General features: G+C 36.9%; 1 protein-coding gene and 1 pseudogene across 1 annotated transcript in view; both read left to right on the top strand.

The window, feature by feature from the left end:
- Positions 1–19,344, top strand: part of BCAS3 (BCAS3 microtubule associated cell migration factor) — a 766,782-nt gene that overhangs the window by 385,126 nt on the left and 362,312 nt on the right. Inside the window, 1 exon segment of the mRNA XM_078156106.1 lies at positions 16,891–16,991. Coding sequence (XP_078012232.1) covers positions 16,891–16,991 — 101 coding nt within the window.
- Positions 12,017–12,316, top strand: LOC110212037 (large ribosomal subunit protein eL43 pseudogene; annotated as a pseudogene).

The raw sequence follows: 19,344 nt of genomic DNA, 5'->3' as shown, positions 1-19,344 counted from the left end.
TTTCCAAATTGCCTCAGTGAATGAATTAGCATTCAGAGGCCCCAATACAATAACTCTTAGCTCCATGTACCTTCCCCTTCACTTAATCCCCCTTTCTGTTCAAATGAATTAATTTTATTTGCAGAGGTAGGAGACTAGGGATGTGGAATTTTGCGTATAATCTCAGACTTTTTCAATATATTATAAATATATTTCCTTTGCTGATCTTTTCCCTCTCATTTTTTTATTCTTTATAAATAATGGACAGAGAGGGGAGAGTATATACGCTTAAGGATCTTTGAGCAATGTAATTAGAGGAGAGGCAAATAAAGGTGAAAAATAAGGGGTGGTTCTGGAAGGGACAGCTGATATAAAAATAAATGATAACAAGAAAAACTTATGAAATGCTTCTTCTTTGAGCTTCACTTGTGTCATCTGTAAACCAGGCATAACAATACCTGTAATACTTACCTTTTAAAAGGTTATTGTAAGACTCAAATAAGATATATGTAAGATTTTTTTAAATGTTAAAGTGATATTTTCACATCAGTTGTTCTTATAATTATTTTGAATAAACACTGAGAAGAAATGCATCTAGTGTTTAGCAACCCAAGTACAGTATTTCTTTAGGTCCCAACAGTTACCACAGTTGGAGGATTATAAATTCTGATACTTCATAAAATGAAGGTTGTTGTCAGTACTTGACTTCTAGCAGATGGTAGATCCTCTGAGCAAAAGGCCTATACTGATTCCTGGATTTGGCTGCCTTGCGCATTGCAGTATTTCTCTAAAATCTGCCTATGTGTCATATGTCTCTGTTTGACCTCTTTATTTCTGATCCATTTTGGAAACCTCCTGATAACACAATAGAAGAAAAAATGGTGTATTCAAACACTGAATGTCACTGTGTGTCAATCTCAATGTCTGTAAAATGGGACTGACAATTGTACTAACTTAAAGGGTTGTTGTAAGAAGAAAAACTGTCAAATGAGAAAAAAAATCTTTGCATCAGATATCTCTTGTGGAAGTCCTGTGTCTAAGATATATAGGGAATTAACACAAACATGTGAGACCAAGAGCCATTCTTCAATAATCAAGGGTGATTGCAATGAAAATGCTTTATAAACCGTTAAGATACTATATAATGTATATTATTATAATTGTATTTAAGGGGGTTACAATTTCATCAATGTGAACTCATCTTCCACTAATTCAGATTGCTGCTATGCTAAAACATAAACTCCTCTCTTTAGCTTTTAAAACGTAACACAGCTTGGTCCCAACCTATCTTTCTGATCTCATTCCTCCCCTCACACACTGTGATCCAGACCAATTGGCCTCCTCTCTGTTCCGTAAACAAGACACACCATCTCCCATCTCCATTCCTTTGCACTGGCTATCCTTCATCCTGGAATGTACTCCCTCCTTCCTTCTGCCTCTTAGAGCCTACCCTGTCTTCATTTAAGGAAAGGTATAAATTTCTGTTTGAAAACTTTCCTTATCTGCTCATCCCCTTATCTGTTAGTGTCTCCCCCTTCCCTGACTAAAATTTAACTGCTTTGTATATATTTATTTTTACTTTATATTTATACTATGTATATACTTACTGTCTCCCCAATTAGAATATAGCTTATTTTGAATAGAGATTGGTCTTTTTTTTGTGCCTGTGCTGGACAGTGTGCTGAGCACTTCGTAAGTACTTGTTCATTGATTGATCCCAACTTCTCTTTGCTTAGTAAATTGTCTTCGAGAGTTGCTTTGGCCAAAATATTCATCATCTTGCAGTCATCTGAGCTATTAACTTTTGCAGACTTAGTCATGCTGGTCCTTGGACCACAGATGTTCAGTCTATCACCAGACTTTTACAGATGTATTGGACTTAGCAGAGCTTACACTCCACTGGTATTGATTATGAGAACCCAGAGCTACCTCTGTACCCTGATGAGGCAGAAAGACTCTAGAGAAAGATCACTAATCTAGAGCTGAAAGGAACCTCCCAATCATCTGACCCAACTCCATTGTATAAATGATTAAGCCACAGGTAGTAAGGGACTGACCCAAGGTCCATGCCTAGGCCCTGTCAGGTCAGAGTCAGCCCTATATAAAAAAATCTGAAATTATTGTAATCATTATGCTAGGTTGTTATGATAACTTCTGCTTTTGATATATAATTCAATAGATTTGTACCAACTAATAGTTTTGCCTTCAGAGGCATGAAGTCTGTAGATGAGCACCTCAGCATAAATAAATTCCACCTAGTAGAATTTTAAGTGTCTTTTGGAGAGGTCTCTCACAACCTGTATAAGTCCTAGATAATGTACTATATCAGCAATTTTCTGTGTCAAGCCATTATTGACCAAAATGACTTCACAATCTTCAGAAAAATATCCACTTGATATTTTTTTTTCTTAAGGAAAGAAACTTCTTTACCCAACATGAGCTGGCTGATTGCATGCATAAAGCCAACAAAGTTTGTTCTTCCCATCTTATGACTCACAGGTGACTTCAGGTCACCTTGAGAGCCCTATCCAATCTCAGTGCTCTTAGCTTCTCCTAAAGCTAAATGCTACCCACTCCTCCTCAGAGGGCAATCGGTGTATCCCACAGATGATTCTGCCTGGGATTCAATGTATTTGCCATGGAAATACTATAGATTTCTTTCAGTAGTTGGAGGTTGGGTTGGGGGAGGGGATTGGAGATGTACCCAGTCTTGTCAGTCACTAACTGAAGGCTATTATCTTGCAGGCAATGAGGAGATGTCCCTTTTCTAATTATATATTGTCTGTGACTGTTCTGCTGGGAATGAGGAATAAGAGCAAAGTGAAACCAGATATGTGCAATGACTGACTGTTAGAAAACTTTAATAATTAATTAGAGACCATCTATTATACCCCAGGGTCAGGGTGCAAGGAAGACCATTGATCAGTCAAATATAGAATTGTAGGCAGGTTGTTCCCCCTTTCTAATCACTAACACCCTAAATGTTGTTGGGCAGTGATAGGCATGGATCCACAGACTCGCCTAGCAGTGTTAGTAAGGTAACAGCCCTGGAATTTCACTCTTTCTGAAACCCAGGCATGTGTTCCATTGAGCAAAACTTTTCAGATATTTATAAATGACAAATTCCATCCAGACTTCAGTAAGAAAATGTAATCCCATTCACCTAATATGCAGTGTTAGGTTTTTGTTTTTTAATGTAAAGGAACTCTCCAAACTTATTCAAATTGTAAGATTTTTTTTATTGTTAATCTTCCCCTTCCCCCATTCCCTCCTCTTTCTCTTTTAAAGGTAAGCTTCTGCCTGCCTTTTCTAGTGAGAAACTAAATTCCAAAGCAGGATTTCTTACTTAGATCCATTCTGATCAGAAACAGAGTTTGGTTAGACCCCTTTCTTATATGGCTGGTATATAAATTCTGTTTTTAATAAATACCAAAAATATATTGAAGTTTGGCCTCAGCTGAGGGTTTATCACTGTTGGCCTTTGGGTGAACTTTGAGCCCAAGCTGTTTCATTCAAGGCAGCATGATGTCATCCAGCTCACAAATTTCTCTTTTGCTGGAAAAAGGAATGTTGTTCCCCTAAATAACCTAGAGGACTGAGTAATGCTGCACTAGCATTGTTTGTTTCAGACTTTCCCCTAAGAACTTTAGCTCTTACTAGAGGGATCTCTGCTCCTTAGAGCTTTTACTGTATTCCTCTACTTAAGAAAAGCCCATTTTGCAGTGAGGATTGTCCCCTCTCCCCAAATCATGGGCCATTCAAATATTCCTATTTGTTGCCCACTACAAAGATGACCTGTAAATCCTCTTCTATTCCAAAAATGGAAAACATTTGAGTTCTTTTAAAGTAGATATTAGTTTGTTTGACGGCCTCATCTCCTATAGTTCACATCATCCTTGTCGCCTTTTATTTTTTAGAATCAAATTACTTTGCTGTTGTTGGCTTTTAACAATTTTTTTCCTTGGAGAGCAGCGGTGACTAGGTTGGGACAGGCTTTTTTATGTATTCATGGAGAATAGCAGGAACTAGACTGGGATGAGGTGCAGAGCAGCCCCTGAACATCTGCCGTAGTCAAGCAGTGAGTTAACAGAGTTCAAGTGTCAGGGGAGTCTGCAGTCCATCAGCTGTGCCCTCAATGGTGTCCACTGTTGCAGGCAATAGAATTTATGACAGAGAGTTCAAGATACACAGGGAAAGAAAAGGCATGAGCAAACCGTGACCAAAGAGATTTTCCCATTGCTGTTTTTGGAATAGAGAAGCATTTTTAGATGTGGGTTAGCAAGCACTGGATTCTTTTATGTAAGAGGTATCAAGCCTGTATATGTTGTTGTTATTTTTATTTGCATGTCAGATGAGCTTTTCATTTTATTTAAAAAGCTGGTTTATCTGGAAGTGAGTTACAATATGCTGTGTTGTTTCATCACTGGCATATAATAGGCACTTAATAAGTGCTTGTCCAATAAATTGTTTTCAGAGCAACACCTAAATCTCTTGTGTAGTCAGGATGTTGCAACTCTAATTAGTAGGGAGTTTAATTGATTCTGAGTATCTAAGAATACCTCCTAGTCCTGAATGGAACTTCCAAATACTATGTAAATGACATGGTTGTCTAGAGAAAGAACAGTCATGGAATCATAGATTAAGGATTGTTAACTTAGAGCTGGAAGGGACCTTGGAGCTCAAGTCATAGCCTTTCACACCTGAGGCCCAGGAAGATTAAGAGAACTTGGCCAAGGTTGGTGACTACTCTTGCCTTTTGGCCAATAAGTATGTCCTGTTCAAAGCATATTTACCACCATTTTATAGTATGTTCGGCATCCCCTTTAGTACATATTCCTGAACTATTTCTCTTAAAAAGAGTCCTAGAAGGAATAACCCCATTGTGGTTAATTTTTGAGATGTGAGGCCATGCCTTCATTCCTTCAGGAGAAAAAAATCTGTGACTCTGAGAAGTTTAAATTTCTCTATGTCTGGTGGTAAATCAGTGGAGCCAGGATTCAAATCCATATGTCCAGACATATCAACATTAATCCATATATTCTCTATTGTATTAAAGGAGATGAATACTCCAGAGGTACCTTATGGTTACTTATGAAATAATTTGCCAAATTAGCGGATTGTTAACACTGTATTATCTCTTCCACCAGCATCCAAAGTTATATAGTTAGGTATTCCTTACTCTTAAATGCAACACTTCCTTGCCATTAAAAAAATCTATATTCAGTGATTGAGGGGTAATGTGCAGAAAGATTTTAAAAATATAAAATCCAGTAGAAAGCATAATGGGCAATTTTACCTATAATTTTAACAATTCACATAGTGAGTTGACTTTGTAACAAAGTATTAGAAATTCGTTTATATTGGATCCTGGTAAATCCCAGGTTGGCATTATCAAAGTGCCAGTCTGATTATAGTCAAACATCCATTGCCTTAATGTAGGGCAGAAATTATTTGAGGTCAAGAGTAAGGCTGTAATAATTTACTAACATGCAGAGGTCAGCCCTGAAGTTCGTTTATTGTTTTGTTTTCAGCATATAAAAAAACAATAACAAAAACACAGTGTTTATTTGGTCATTTTTAGCTCTTGCCTGCTTAAGCATGGTCTACTTCCACAAGAATGCTGAGATTTGAAAAACAAAATCTGGCTCCAGATTGCTCCATAAATGAACTGCCCACACTGACTTTTTCCATTGATCTATACTTATCCAATGCCTGTGTGTTGGAATAGTGCTTTTGAAGCTCTAGGCCTCTGAATTAGAGTAGTAGCATATGGTTTTTGGTAGATGGAAAAGGAATGTTTGGAAATCATTGGGTTTACTGGAAGAGTGTGAGCGCATGTCAGGGCTTATTATCTGAGAAACCCTGGACATTTTTCTGTACCCAGATTACTTATTCTACTTCTAATTCTAATATTCTTATTCCTAATACATAAGAAGGTAGAAATGTGACCAGTTTTCCAATTTTATTGAAAGCAAAAATACCAGTTACAGCAAATTGTATTCAAAGTGCCTCTTTCTAATGCTATCAAAACACTTCTGTACCTGTGAGTAAATACAGCCAAGGTGTCCCTTTCATTGTAGGGAAGTTAGAAATAACTAAACACTTGCTCCTTGATGTTTTGGCTCTGTTTACTTTTCAGTGAAAAAAAGATAAAGAATGGCCTTACTTTTGATTGGAGGCCCAGAATTTTATGTTGTGACATTGTTTTCATATTATTTTTGGTATTGATGGAAGCAAAATGATTATTCCCTGCTTTATATTGGATCGACCAGCATATGGAGACTGATGAAAATAAGGCATAGAGAGCAAGCCTATTTCAATATATCAGATAATTCTACACTTGTTCCTTTACTGGGGATCTATGCTCTTTTTCCTTGGCCATTTGCACGTTCCTAAGCTAGTTATCCTTCACAGTGGAAAGTGATGCCAGTGTAGTGATGGGTAGTAGTGCATTCAAACAGTGGTGCCTCTTTCAGGTCTCTGCCCTTAACACTGTATCAGTATGAGTTAAAGTTCAGATTATCCTCAGGAAGACTGATGATGTTATTTTGAGTACTTCTCAGGTGAAAGCATGTTGTTCCTGACTACTTTGAGTCACGTCTAGTGAATCAGGCCTTGGCTTCCTTGGTAACTCTATTCTACCTAGGCCTGGATTCCCTACTCTATCACATTGAAAAGATTAAGTTCACTTGAAAAGACTTCACAGGCCTTCAAGTCCAGCCCTCTCCCTATGTAGATGAGGAAACTGAGGCCTAGTGATGTTAGTGATATGCACAGAATCACATAGCTAATGTGTTGGAGGCAGAATTTGAACCCAATTCTTCATGACTCCAAATCTGCTACCCTATCTGCTATAGTATACTATCACTCAGAACAAAACCACCTAGCAAGTCTGAGGACTTGAAGTGTCTCTTGGTTTGAATTTACACATTGGTGAAAGTTGTGGTTTTTGGAGGTCCTTGCAGTCCTGGCAATCTAGCCTCAGAGCATGGAGATTGCCATGTTAGGCAACATCATACCCTCTGTAGATCTTATACTTTTTAAAAATAAATTTTTGATTTTTACATAACTTATATTTTCTACTGTATTCCTCTCTTATCCCATCACAGAGAACCATCCCTTATAATAAAAATAAAGGAGGAAGGAAAAAAGTTCAGCAAAATGAAGCCAACTCATTGAAAGAGACTAATGTTAAAAGCTGTTATTTACACCAATGATCCCATACTTATGCAGAGAAGTGGTAAAAGGTGTCTTCTCATATTCCTTCTTTGGGGCCAACCAGGTAGTCATTATAAAGTCTTTCTGTGCTTCTCTGTATAGAGCATATAGGGATGACTAGGTGGCACAGTCTAGCTAGAGCACTGGTCAGGAAGATATGTTTAAATCTGGTCCCAAACACCAGCTGTGTGACCCTGGGCAAGTCACTTAATTTCTGCCTCAGTTTCTTCAACTGTAAAATGGGGATAGCAATATCCCCAAGTGGGGATTGTAGAGGATAAAATTAGAAAATATTTATAAAAAAAAGTGCTCAGCACAGTGTCTAGCACAAAGTAGGAACTTAATAATAGCTTCTGTCTTTATTTCCTTCCTTCTTTCATCCCTCCCTTCCTCTTTTCCTCCCTCTTTCCTTCCCTTCTTCCCTCTTTTCTTGCCTTCTTCCCTCCCAGATATGCTAAAGGTTCAGTAGAAAGAATGCTGAACTTGAATTCTGGAAGATCTAAGTTCAAATCCTGCCCTAGACACTAATTCTTTAGCTCTGTGAGCCTGGGCAAGCTTCAGTTTCCTTTGAGGATAATAATAACCCCTATCTTAGCATTATTCTAAGGATAAAATTGGATAAAATACATGTAAAAGTGCTTTGTAAACATTAAAGCACTATGTAAATTCTTATTTTATTCATATTCATCATTTCTTATAGCACAGTGATATTCTCTTTTATTCATATATCATAATTGTTTAGCATTTCTCAATCAATGCGCATCTATTTGGTCCCAGAGGGTCAAACCAGGAACAATGGGTAGAACAAAGAAGCAAATTTAGGCTTGACGTCAGGAAAATTTTTCTGTTAACGGTTAGAATTGACCCAAACTGGAGTGGCCTGCCTTGAGAGGCACTGATTTCCTACCTTTTGGAGATCTCAGACAGAGGATCAATATTTGATGAGGATGTTATATTGGGGATAGCTTTTATATAGTGATTGGAACACATGACGTCTAAAGTCTCTAATTCTCAAATTCTACGATTCTGTTTCATGACTTTGAGATATGGACATGTTCTTCATTTTCTTTGCCCAGTTCAGAGATCAGCCAGCAGTTCATTATCTTTCCACAACCCCTCCAACATTGATTTTCCATGTTTTGTCATCTTTGCCAATTCCCTGGGTGTGAAATGAAATCTCAGGTTTATTTTAATTCACTTTTCTAGTATTCTTTCAGATGTAGGCACTTAAATGCCTATTGACTTGCTAACTTCTTTGGAATTGTATTTGTTCATTTTCTTTGACCACTTATCTCAGGGGTAGAAAACGTGGGGCTGTTAAGGCCGCATATGGCCTTCTAGATCTTTTGGTGCAACCTTTTGACTGAGTCCAAGTTTTACAGAGCATATGCTTTCAATTAAGGGGATTTGTTCTGTGAAGTTTGGATTCAGTCAAAGGGCCACACTTGAAGACCTAGAGGGACACATGTGGCCTCTCAAGGACACAGGTTCCCCACCCCTGACTTAATTGGGAAGGTCTTTTGGTCTTATTTATTTCTGTTATTTGTCTGTAAATACAGGATTTCAGACCTATCTCAGAAATATTTGATATTTGATTCAAAGATACTTTTCTAGTCTACTGCTACTCATTATCCTATTTGCATTAATTTTGTTCATAGAAAAGCTGTTTAATCATATGTAATCAAAACTATATGTTTCATCTCTTGTAAATGCCTCTAATCCTTGGCTAATTAAGAATTCATCCTCTGTCCTTGTATCTGCTCCTCTTCTAGTTTTTTTTATAGTATGTTCTACAATATTTAGGCCACATATTCTTTTTGAGTTTGCTATAGAATGTAGCATAAAATGTTGTCCAACAGATTGCTTTCCAATTATCCTACAATTCTTGTAAAATATGGCATTCTTCCCTCATAGGGTTGCTGTGAGGATCAAATCAGATTATATGCATATACATATACATATACACATGCACATATGCATACATATATATATACATGTACAGTATACCATGTAAATATTGGTTTTTGTCATATTTTCTTAGGTAATTTTTGTTTTAGATTTACTGAACACTGAATTCTTGAGTTCCTTTTGAATTCTTTATGGCATTCATTTGAACTTCTTTCTTTTTAACCATTACCAAATTGTTTTGATGATTGTTGCTTTATAATACAGCTTGTAGCATTAAGTGGTATTCCCTCTTTATTTCAGCCTTTTTAGTGTTCCCTTTGATTTGCTAAATCTTTTGTTTGCTAGATCATTTGTTCCACCAAATGAACTTATTATTATTTTGCAAAGCTTTATAAATTATCTCTTTGGTAGTTTGATTGTATAGTACTAAATCTGTATATTAACTTCAATAACGTTGTCATTTTTATTGTATCATCAGCATCGCTTAGCCAGGAGTGTGGAATATGCTTCCAGTTATTTAAGTTTTTTTTTTTAATTTCTTTTAAAAGAGTTGTATAATTGTTTCTACGCATTATAAAATGAACATTGGTAGATTGACTTCCAGATATTTTAGATATTTTATAGTTATTTTGAATGGGACTTGCCTTTCTAAAGATTGACTCCAGGATTTTTTTTATCACTTAATTCTTACATTTTCATAATTAGTTTCCCCAATGTTGTGTAGCCTGAATTGCTTAGAGGTTAATTTTTTTTCTTTCTTTTTTTTTCAGAAAAAAAAATTATTTTGAGCCTTAATACAAAAAAAAAAAACCAACAAAACCCAAACCAAACAACATTTCTATATATTCAGCATGGTATATGAAACCTTGAATCTCTACTTCATAATGAATTTTTTTTTAAATATGTAATAAGGCCAAGATGGCGGAGTGAAGAAGGAACACTTTGAAGCCCTCCCAAACTCCCCTCCAAACAACTTGAAAACTGCCTCGGCATTGATCCAGGAGCCAGGAAGCATTTTATCAGCATGCAGGAAAGAGAGCCAGTTGTTAAACATTTACTAGAATAACCCTATTACCAATAATTATCTGCAGAAAAATTAAGTACAGAAAGAGAAGTAAATGAATGCAACCTTTGAAACCAAAATTAACAAACTGCATTGTCCAGAAAGAAAGGGACTAAACCAATATAATCTTGATTAAAAGACTGATCCCCAGAGATCACTTGAACCCTTGCCTGCCATTCACTTTGTTATGTTATGCCCAGAAAAACTTATGAGTTTAAAATACTGTCCAGCTTTACAAAGCTCCCTGTCATGGCAACAGAAGCTGGAACTCAAAATTTCCACTTCAAACTTGGATACCTAATTTGTAATAGCAGTAGAAATATCCTAGCTCTATCTAACTCAGCTTGCTCAAAACTACACTTACTACACCATGACCCATAATACACCTGAGCAAAGAGGGAAACCCAGGGTGAAACAAGTTGCATAGAGCAATGTTTATTGTTGAATAAAATTATGAAATAAAATAAGAAAAAATGTATATAATAAATTCCATATGTTATTTTTAAAACTGGCCTGTTTAACCTCTGTTCCCTTCTATTTATTGAAAAAAAAAGTTTCAATGGCCCCCTCTTTTTGATATCACTGTTTCTTGTTCCTCCTTTCCCCTCAAATCTCCCCCACTATTAAAAAACAAGAGGAGGGAAATCCTTTGTAACAAGTAAGCATTGTGAAGCAAATTGAATCTACAAAGGGTCCATGTGAAAAAATGCATGTGTCCTTCTGCACCTTGAGAATGTCTGCTCCAGGGGCAGATAGGTGGTGCAGTGGATAGAGCACTGGCCTTGGATTCAGGAAGACCTGAGTTCAAATCCAGCCTTAGACATATAACACTTACTAGCTATGTGACCTTGGGCAAGTCACGTAACCCCATTGCCTAACCCCCCCCCAAAAAAAGAAAGAGAATGTCTGCTCCCTGTCAGGAAATGAGTAATGTATTCCTTCCTAGATACTCTGAAGATAATGTTTGACCAATACATTGACCATAGTTTTTAAGTCTTGTAAATTATTTTTCTTTACAGTGCTGTAGCCCTTGAATCAGTTCATACTACCCAGGATTTTCTGAAATTGTGTTGTTGTTTCTTATTGAGATAATAATGCATTATAGTCATATATTATAGTTTTTACAGATGCTCTTTAGTGATGGGAACTCCCTTAGATTCCAGTTCTTTGTTTATTTTTTTTTCCTTTTTATTTTCCCTTAAGGATCAGGAAGTTTGTTTGATTTACAACTGTTCCCTCCTAGTATTATCCTTCTTAATAGCTTCTTCCCCCTACCTGTGTGTTTTTCTATTTCATCTAATATATTTCTCCACCAAACTGTATGTGTATACTTGCTCATCTTTTATCCATTTCAGGTAAGTGAGGCTTGTCTGATTCCTGGCCCCTACTCTTTTCTCCAAGTTTGTGTATTCTTCTTTTCACATACTCTAATTATGAGAAATAGCAAATCGCATCCCTTTCTTCTTCCTTTTTATATATCATTGTATTCCTCCTTTTTCCCTCCCTTCTTTTTTCTCTCTTAAAACCCTAAGAACAGACCCAGTCCAGCCCCATGGCATCCATGGGTTGTTGTTTTTTTTTTTTTTAAATTTAACTCTCTCTTCACCCTTTGAAGACATTAAAATTCTGATGGGACATTTGTTTCTTTCCCCCATTAGAAAGTTAATTCTAAATCAGTCTATGGCTTCTTCCAATTGTTCAAATAAATCTACCCTTCTAAGTTTCTCTGGACTTTTGTGTTTGTACTTCAAAGTTCTACTCATCTTTTCATTAGTAATGCTTGACAATTCTCTCTTCTATTAAAAGTTCACTTTTTCCTCTCTGAGCTCCAGCCCTGCAACTGGCAACATGGCTAAACATACCAAGAAGGTTGGAATTGATGGTAAATATGGAACACGTTATGGTGCATCCCTCAGAAAAATGATGAAGAAAATTGAAATTAGCCAGCATGCCAAGTATACTTGCTCCTTCTGTGGCAAGACCAAAATGAAGAGACGGCTATGGGTATCTAGCATTGTGGATGCTGTATGAAGATAATAGCTGGTGGTGTGTGGACCTACAATACCATCTCTGCAGTCACAGTCAAATCTGCCATCAGAAGACTGAAGGAATTGAAAGACCAGTAAAATCTTCTTATCAAATATCTGTAGCCCGTAGTCCAACAACAAATGGGTTAATTTATGGAATTAAAAAAAAAGTTAACTTTTTTCCCCTATAGGATTATACTAAGATTTTTAGAGTAAATTATTCATCGTTGTAAGCCTATATGTTTTGCCTTTTTGAACACTGTATTCTCAGATCTCTGTGTATTTATAGGAGAAGTTGGTAGGTCTTGTGTGATCCTGACGGTGGTTCTTTGGTACTTGAACTGCTTTCTTGATAGTTAATATGGCAACTCTGGATCTGACTGTGGCATTCTGTGACTTTTTCTTTGTGGTGTTCTTTCAGGAGTAGATCAGTGAGTTCTTTCTGTCTTAACTTTGCCCTCTTGTTTTCGTAGATATGGAAAGTTTTCATTTATAATATCTTAAAATATGTCATCCGGACTAAAAAAAGAGTTTTTATTGATGCATTTTGGTTTTGGTTTTTTAATGTCATTATAGTTTCCCCCAGTGTGTTCCTCCCCCTCTGCCTCTCAGGGAGTTATCTCATTTAACAAATAACTTTTTTTAAAGACAAAAAGAAAAAGAAGAGGAAAAAAAATTACTCAGTACAGGAATATGATGAAGAGAAATATATGCTGTAGTCTAATTATGTGAAAGGCTCGCAATGAAAGGAAAAATAACCCCTTCTTCAAGAAGTGAACCTACAGGAGAATGTGTGAAGAGGCAAAGAGAGGGATTTAAAAAGAGAGGAAAAAAGGGTTAGAATTGTTTCAGTGGTCAGGGTTTTTATCAAGAAAAGGAGGTATTTCTTCAGCAGAAGATGCATGAGATTAGTAATTGAAAGACTGGTGTTCTAATCTGGCTTCAACATTTACAAGCCAAATAATCTGAAACAAGTATTTAACCTTGCTGAGTTACAGTTTCCTTGTCTAAACCTCACAGCTAATAGCAAAGTGGCACAGTGGATAGAGTGCTGGGCTTGGAGTCAGGAAGACATGAGTTCAAATCCAACCTCAGGCGCTTAATGGCTGTATAACCTTGGGCAAGTCACTTAACCTCTGCCTAAGTTTCTTCAATTGTAAATGTGTTTAAAAATAGTACCTATCTTGCAGGATTATAGGTGCAGATTTATAGTATAAGGTACTAATAATCAAAGCTCCAAAACTAGGGAAAGGCTTAACAGAATTTGTTGGGGTAGAGGTATTGCTTGAGGGGGGAAATAGGAAAGAAAATAGGTATTAAGCTAAAATAACTGAAGAGACATAGTGATGTGTTTACTGAGGAGGAAGAGTTGAGAAATCTCAATTTTGAGGAAAAGGCTATTAGAGAAAAATGGAGGAAAATAGAAACCTACCTCTCCTCACTTTAAATGTGAATAGATTAAATAATCCAATAAAATGAAATAGAATGACAGTTTGGATAAGAAAGTGGGCTTTTAAAAAAGAAAGCATAGTTTCAGGAAGTCCAGTGATAATACATTATTTCTCCTTGACCTATTTTTCAGGTCAATTGTTTTTGATATCACATAACTTACATTTTCTTCCTTTTTTTCCACCTTTTTTTTTTTGGTTCCTGTTCTCTCATGGAGTCCTTGATTTCTCTTTTGTGTATTCTGGTTTTCATGAAATCTGCTTAAAATTTGCTACTTTCTCTTCTAAGCTATTCTTCCATTTTTTTTCTTGAGCTTTCATTTCTTATTTTAAAAAAATCTTGCTTTATTACTTCTTGGTCAGTTAACAATAGTCAACACTTGCATTTATGAAGTGCTTCTTACATGTTAGACACATAGTAGTACCTGTGGAAAATCCATATTTTGTTTTGAGTCACTGCTTATAATTTTCATGAATTAATTTCTTCTTCAGGAGGATCTCTAGATCTATAATGATTTTTTAAAATACTGGTGATTGTTTTCTTTGTTTTACTCTTCTCCCCAGCTTTACTTCTTGAATTATGCCTTTATATCTGGTCCAGGTTTTGTTTCCTGCTGTGTTTTTAGGGGGAGTGTTCAACATTGCTTTGTTTTGCCCTGTTGTGACCTCCACCAAGAGATCTTTGAAGGTCAGCATGCTAGATCTTCAGGGCCTTCTCCTGCATCTCGTACAAAGTGTTAGTTACCTCAGAAACCTTGGACATCTGTCCCTGTCTGAGTATTTCTATGTCACTTGGATCCCTGGGACTCTCAATATCACCACTCTGGGACTTTCTGACCTTCCTTGGGCTCTCTCTGAGGCCTTCTGATTTTGATGTCTCTGGACACAAAGCCTTGTAGGCTATGAATATTTCTGACCCATTGCTGGTTTCACTGGGAAGTTGGACTTTTTTGCCTTCTCTGGTGCTGGCTTTGCTGTTAGTCTCCTTTCCTGTTGCTCATAGGCTTCTGGTTGACTTTTTGTACAGTCCTTGGTTAGATAAAGTCACTTGCTATGGTTTCTCATTGAATTTCTTGATTATTATTTGAAATGGTCTGATTTTCAGGTTTTTGCTGAAGTAGGTATGTGGGAGCTGGTTACTCTACCTCCATTCTATCTTGGCCAGAAGTCCAGGTTCATTTTCCCTAGTAAACCAGGATAAACATTTTTTCAGAGGGTCAGTAAACTCTACATAAGGATCCCTGTGGGATACATTTTGGCTTAGAAAACCATAGATTCACATTATCTATGTTCTGTTGTATTTTTATTTATTTAGTTCAATATTTCCCAATTATATTTTAATCTGATTCAGGTGTGTTATAAAAGGCATGTTTGATACCTATGCTTTAGAACACTTATTTTGTGAAAATTTTGTGGGACTGGGTTATGTGAGAGTTTTCTTTTTCTTTACTGCACTCTAATTCTTCCCACTGCAGATGAATTGAATATCCTTTTTCTCCACCTTCTCCCTCTCACCTTTCTTCTGACAGAACAAACACTAAGTGTTTGTTATGTGACCTACAGAAGAATATCTGTTACTGACACAAGTAGATTCCTACCTGACAGGGAAGGGGGACTCTGTAGCTTGGGAGTCCCTGAAGAGGACTGGGAAAAGACAGAATGAAACGAACATACCTCTCCAGATAAGCAGGAAATAATTAGTCCCCAAATCCAGTTTTGCACTCCATTTGCTGTATCTACAGAATGATTGAGGAAGTTGATTTCAGGCTTCTCCACATCTGGCATTGATTTCAAAAGCGCAACCTAAATGAGCAGGCCAGTGTAGAGTAGTGGTTGGAGCCATTCTGCTCTGGAAGACTGGGAAATACATCCCTTTGAGGCTTGTGTTCTGCTATTATCCAAGGATAGGTTTTGTAATTGATCCTTTCTGGAGCTCTACCACTGAATTGGATGTGCCATGGATCTTGAACAAGATGTTCAAAACTCCTGTTAGTGACAGTGGCATTGTCTGTGATAGATCCCTGGAGGAAAGAGGTGTCATCTTGGTTTTTTGATTTATCTTTTATTCGTTTAAAAACTTCAGGCTGGGCTCAATGTGTCCCCATATAGATATGACACTTTTTTCTGTACCTCATTCCCCTGCCCCCCCTAAAAAAATCCCTCACCTAGAAAGTAGGGCTCTACTGAATAGCTGAACAAATTGTGATATTAGAATGTAATGGAATATCATTGAATAAATGACTGACTGATCTGAAGAATTCAAAGAAATGTGACAAAACTTATATGAGCCAAAGTAAAGAAAAGTGAGCAGAACCAGGAGAATTATGTCTATCCAATAGATGAAACAATGGAAATAAAAAGAACACTTAAAGGAAGTCAAACACTGAGTAATTTTAATGATTATTATTGGTTCTAGGAAACAATTGTGGAGAGATTATTATTATGATGATAAGAAAAAAACACATTTTATCTCTAAAAACATATATAAAAACTAAGGAAATCTACTTAAATCTATTTTTTTTCATCATCTTAACTTCCCAATGTACTTTTCCCCCTTCTTTACCAAGAGTCATACCTTACCATAGCAAAGAATAGTAAAGAGGGGGGAGAATGCAATTAAGTAAAACTAATCAGCCCTCTAAGTATCATATTTTAGGCAATATTACACATCTATAGTATTTAGACTTAGCAAAGAAGGGAGAAATGTATATTTCCATCTTTTTTTCCAGCCAAACTATGCCATATTAATTATATATTTTAATTATATATATTTACATAATATATTATAATTATATATTTGAATTTTGTTGTTGTTCTTTCCATTTACTTTCTGTTATAGACATTGTGTACATTATTTTCCTGGTTCTGCTTACTTCAGTTTGCATCATATTCAGTTCATGTTTGTCTTCTCAGGCTTCCCTGTAAATTCTTTATTTTCATTTTTTTCTGGTCTAATAATATTCTATCACTTTAGTAAACCATAATTTCTTTAGTCATTTCCCAATTCATGAGTATAAACCCATTTTTTTTATAAATAAGTATTTCAAGCTAGAGACAGCATGATAATTTGAATAATCATGATGACTTTACACAAAATCTACTAAAGTTTCAATGCTTTGTTGTGTCTTGGGACCTTATACTTTTACATCTTTTCTCTTGAAGAACATCACTTTAGTCATACTTTGGTGACCCAAACCCAAGTTCCCCTCTTTTGGTCTAAATGACTTGTACTTTTTTCTTTACACAGTAGTTCCTCCTGGAAGTCCTGGACCCATTACACGCCATGAATCCTACGACAGTTTAGCCTCAGACCACAGTGGACAAGAGGATGAAGAATGGCTTTCCCAGGTGGGAACCAAGGGAAGGAGGTATAAGCGTTGTGGAGTTAATGGAAGGGAAAATGGAAACCCATTATCCTCTTTGGTTTGTTTTGACAATTCAAAGTATATCAAGGGCAGAATGACCCATTAAATCTATTTAAGATTTTCATGTATATTAACAAAATATCTCTCAAATTAAAGGTATCTCACTGTTCATTAGCAGCTTGCATTAGTTTCCACACATTGGAGGATAAAATATGCATATCTTCTAAGCAATTCAGCATTTACACCCCCTGACTAGCTTGGATTTCAGATGAGCTCTTTAAAATGCCCTTTCATCAGGGTTAAAATAAATGAGAAAGAGTTGACTTTAAAAGAAAACAGTAAAGCTATTATTCACTGTCTTTGGGATTTTTTGGGCCAAAAACTTTGGGATACTGTTGGATCAAATTTCCTACAGATTGGGCTGTACTTTTATTATGTAAGTAAGTGCAACATCCTTTTCTTCAAAATGCCTTGTCTTGCAAAGCTCTCTTGCCTTTCCCATGCTCATATTAATGCATTTTCCAGTGACCAATGAACCTAATCTATCACAACTTCATTTAACTCCTCTTCCCTTCCATGTGAAGTTATCTTCATTGCTTGAAGCTTTGAAGTCAAATGATCTTGGGTGGGTTTTCAAAGTGATGTGATTACAAATGACTTTATAACAAATGTCATTGTTTTGTCTGCCTGGGATCTGACATCATCGGGGAGGTTAGTAGTCCAGCTCAGATTACCAATCCGTCAGATTTTTCTTCAGACAGGTGCACCCTTCTTCCCAAACTCTACCCCCTCTGCAACAGTGGTTAGGCATAGGAAAAGTGAATGATGTATCAGGGAGCTTGGCCTGGAGAAGGTAGGAAACTTGGGAAGAGGGGAAGAGTTGCCTACATGCCTGTGCCCCAGGGATTAAAGGCAAGGCTAAAAGGTTTATCCTCTGGAATCTAGTGGTAATTCTACTTTCACCCAGCACCACAATGGGTTAAGGCCACAAGTCTGGGTGGCTTTTAAATTGAAAATCTTATCCCCACTTACAGAATGCTGTGGAAAAATTCTGCCCTTCACTTCAACTTTTCAATTAGAACAGGGGGTAATGTGTGCTGTCAGTGTGAAGTCTGTACAATATGTTTGTCCTGCACACAACAGGAGAATGAATAGGAACATCTGGCCATTGCCTCTGTGAAATTGCACAGGCATCTGTTTACCTCTTGGCTCTGTGACACTGACGGTTTCCAGCTTCAAATGCACAGAATGCTGTATCTGTGCCCTAATTTACCTCATTGCCTGTGAGCAGCTAGAATCTGAAATGTCCGTAGCCAGTCTGAGCTGCACCTTAAGATCAATAGGTATGTAGATGTTCAAGGCAGGTGCGCCCTCTCCCACCCCTACCCCCACATTTTTTCCTTGAGGGCTCACAATCCTAGAGCTACCCTCTCCTTTGCAATTACTTTTTGCCAAGAATTCAGTCACCTTAAGTACAGAAATATGGCCTCAGTAAAGGAACTAAAAACAAAAGTATGGCACATCTATTTTTATCATCAAGTGCAGAAAGTGAAAGTCTCATTTGCTGTACTCAAAGGTGGATTTAGCAATTACAGACATTAAGAAATGTTGCCCCTTCATCCCTGGTCTCCATATAGTTCACCTGGGTTGTAGGCACCCTGTTTGTGAAATCCTGGAATACCACATATATACTTTCTGATTTTGTCCTTTAAAAATAATGTTCAATTTTTCTTTTTAAAGCACCCAATACAATAATAAGTGATTTTGGGGAGGGAACCAGTTCTGGTCCTCCAATTTCAGTTTCGTATTGAATTGTTTGCGTGTAAATCATTCTACTGATGCAGATCACCAACTCTTCTGCAGCTCAGAGTCTTTGAGAATTGGATGCACCAAGTGGTTAAGTGACCTGTCCAAGGTCAAACAGCTAGTATACAGCAGAGGAAAGATCAGATTCCAAGGGTGGCTCTCCATCCATTCTGCCTTGCTGCCTCTCAACAAGTGTTAAGGGTGTGTTTTTCTTTCTTCATTTTAAGTATATGATTCATGAAACACATTGGCATTTCCCATTTCTATAGCATGAATAATGACAGGCAAAGATACATGTTATGTAGGAAATCTTTTTTATCACTTCCTTATGTTTCAGAAACTTTGGGCTATTAAAAAGAAAAAAGAAGAATCCAGTTTTTCGTAGAAACAGCTAACTCTTCTCATTTAAAAAGTAGTTCTTTGGGGCAGCTAGATGGTGCAGTGGGTAAAGCTCTGGCCTTGGAGTTAGGAGGACCTGAGTTCAAATCCAGCCTCAGACACTTGACACTTGCTGGCTGTGTGACCCTGGG

This window comes from Phascolarctos cinereus, unplaced genomic scaffold (assembly GCF_003287225.1).
Source record: "Phascolarctos cinereus isolate Bilbo 61053 unplaced genomic scaffold, phaCin_HiC Scaffold_5;HRSCAF=322, whole genome shotgun sequence".
NCBI lineage: Eukaryota > Metazoa > Chordata > Mammalia > Diprotodontia > Phascolarctidae > Phascolarctos > Phascolarctos cinereus.
Note: the sequence above shows the minus strand (reverse complement) of the source record. Positions and strands in the feature narration are given on the sequence as shown.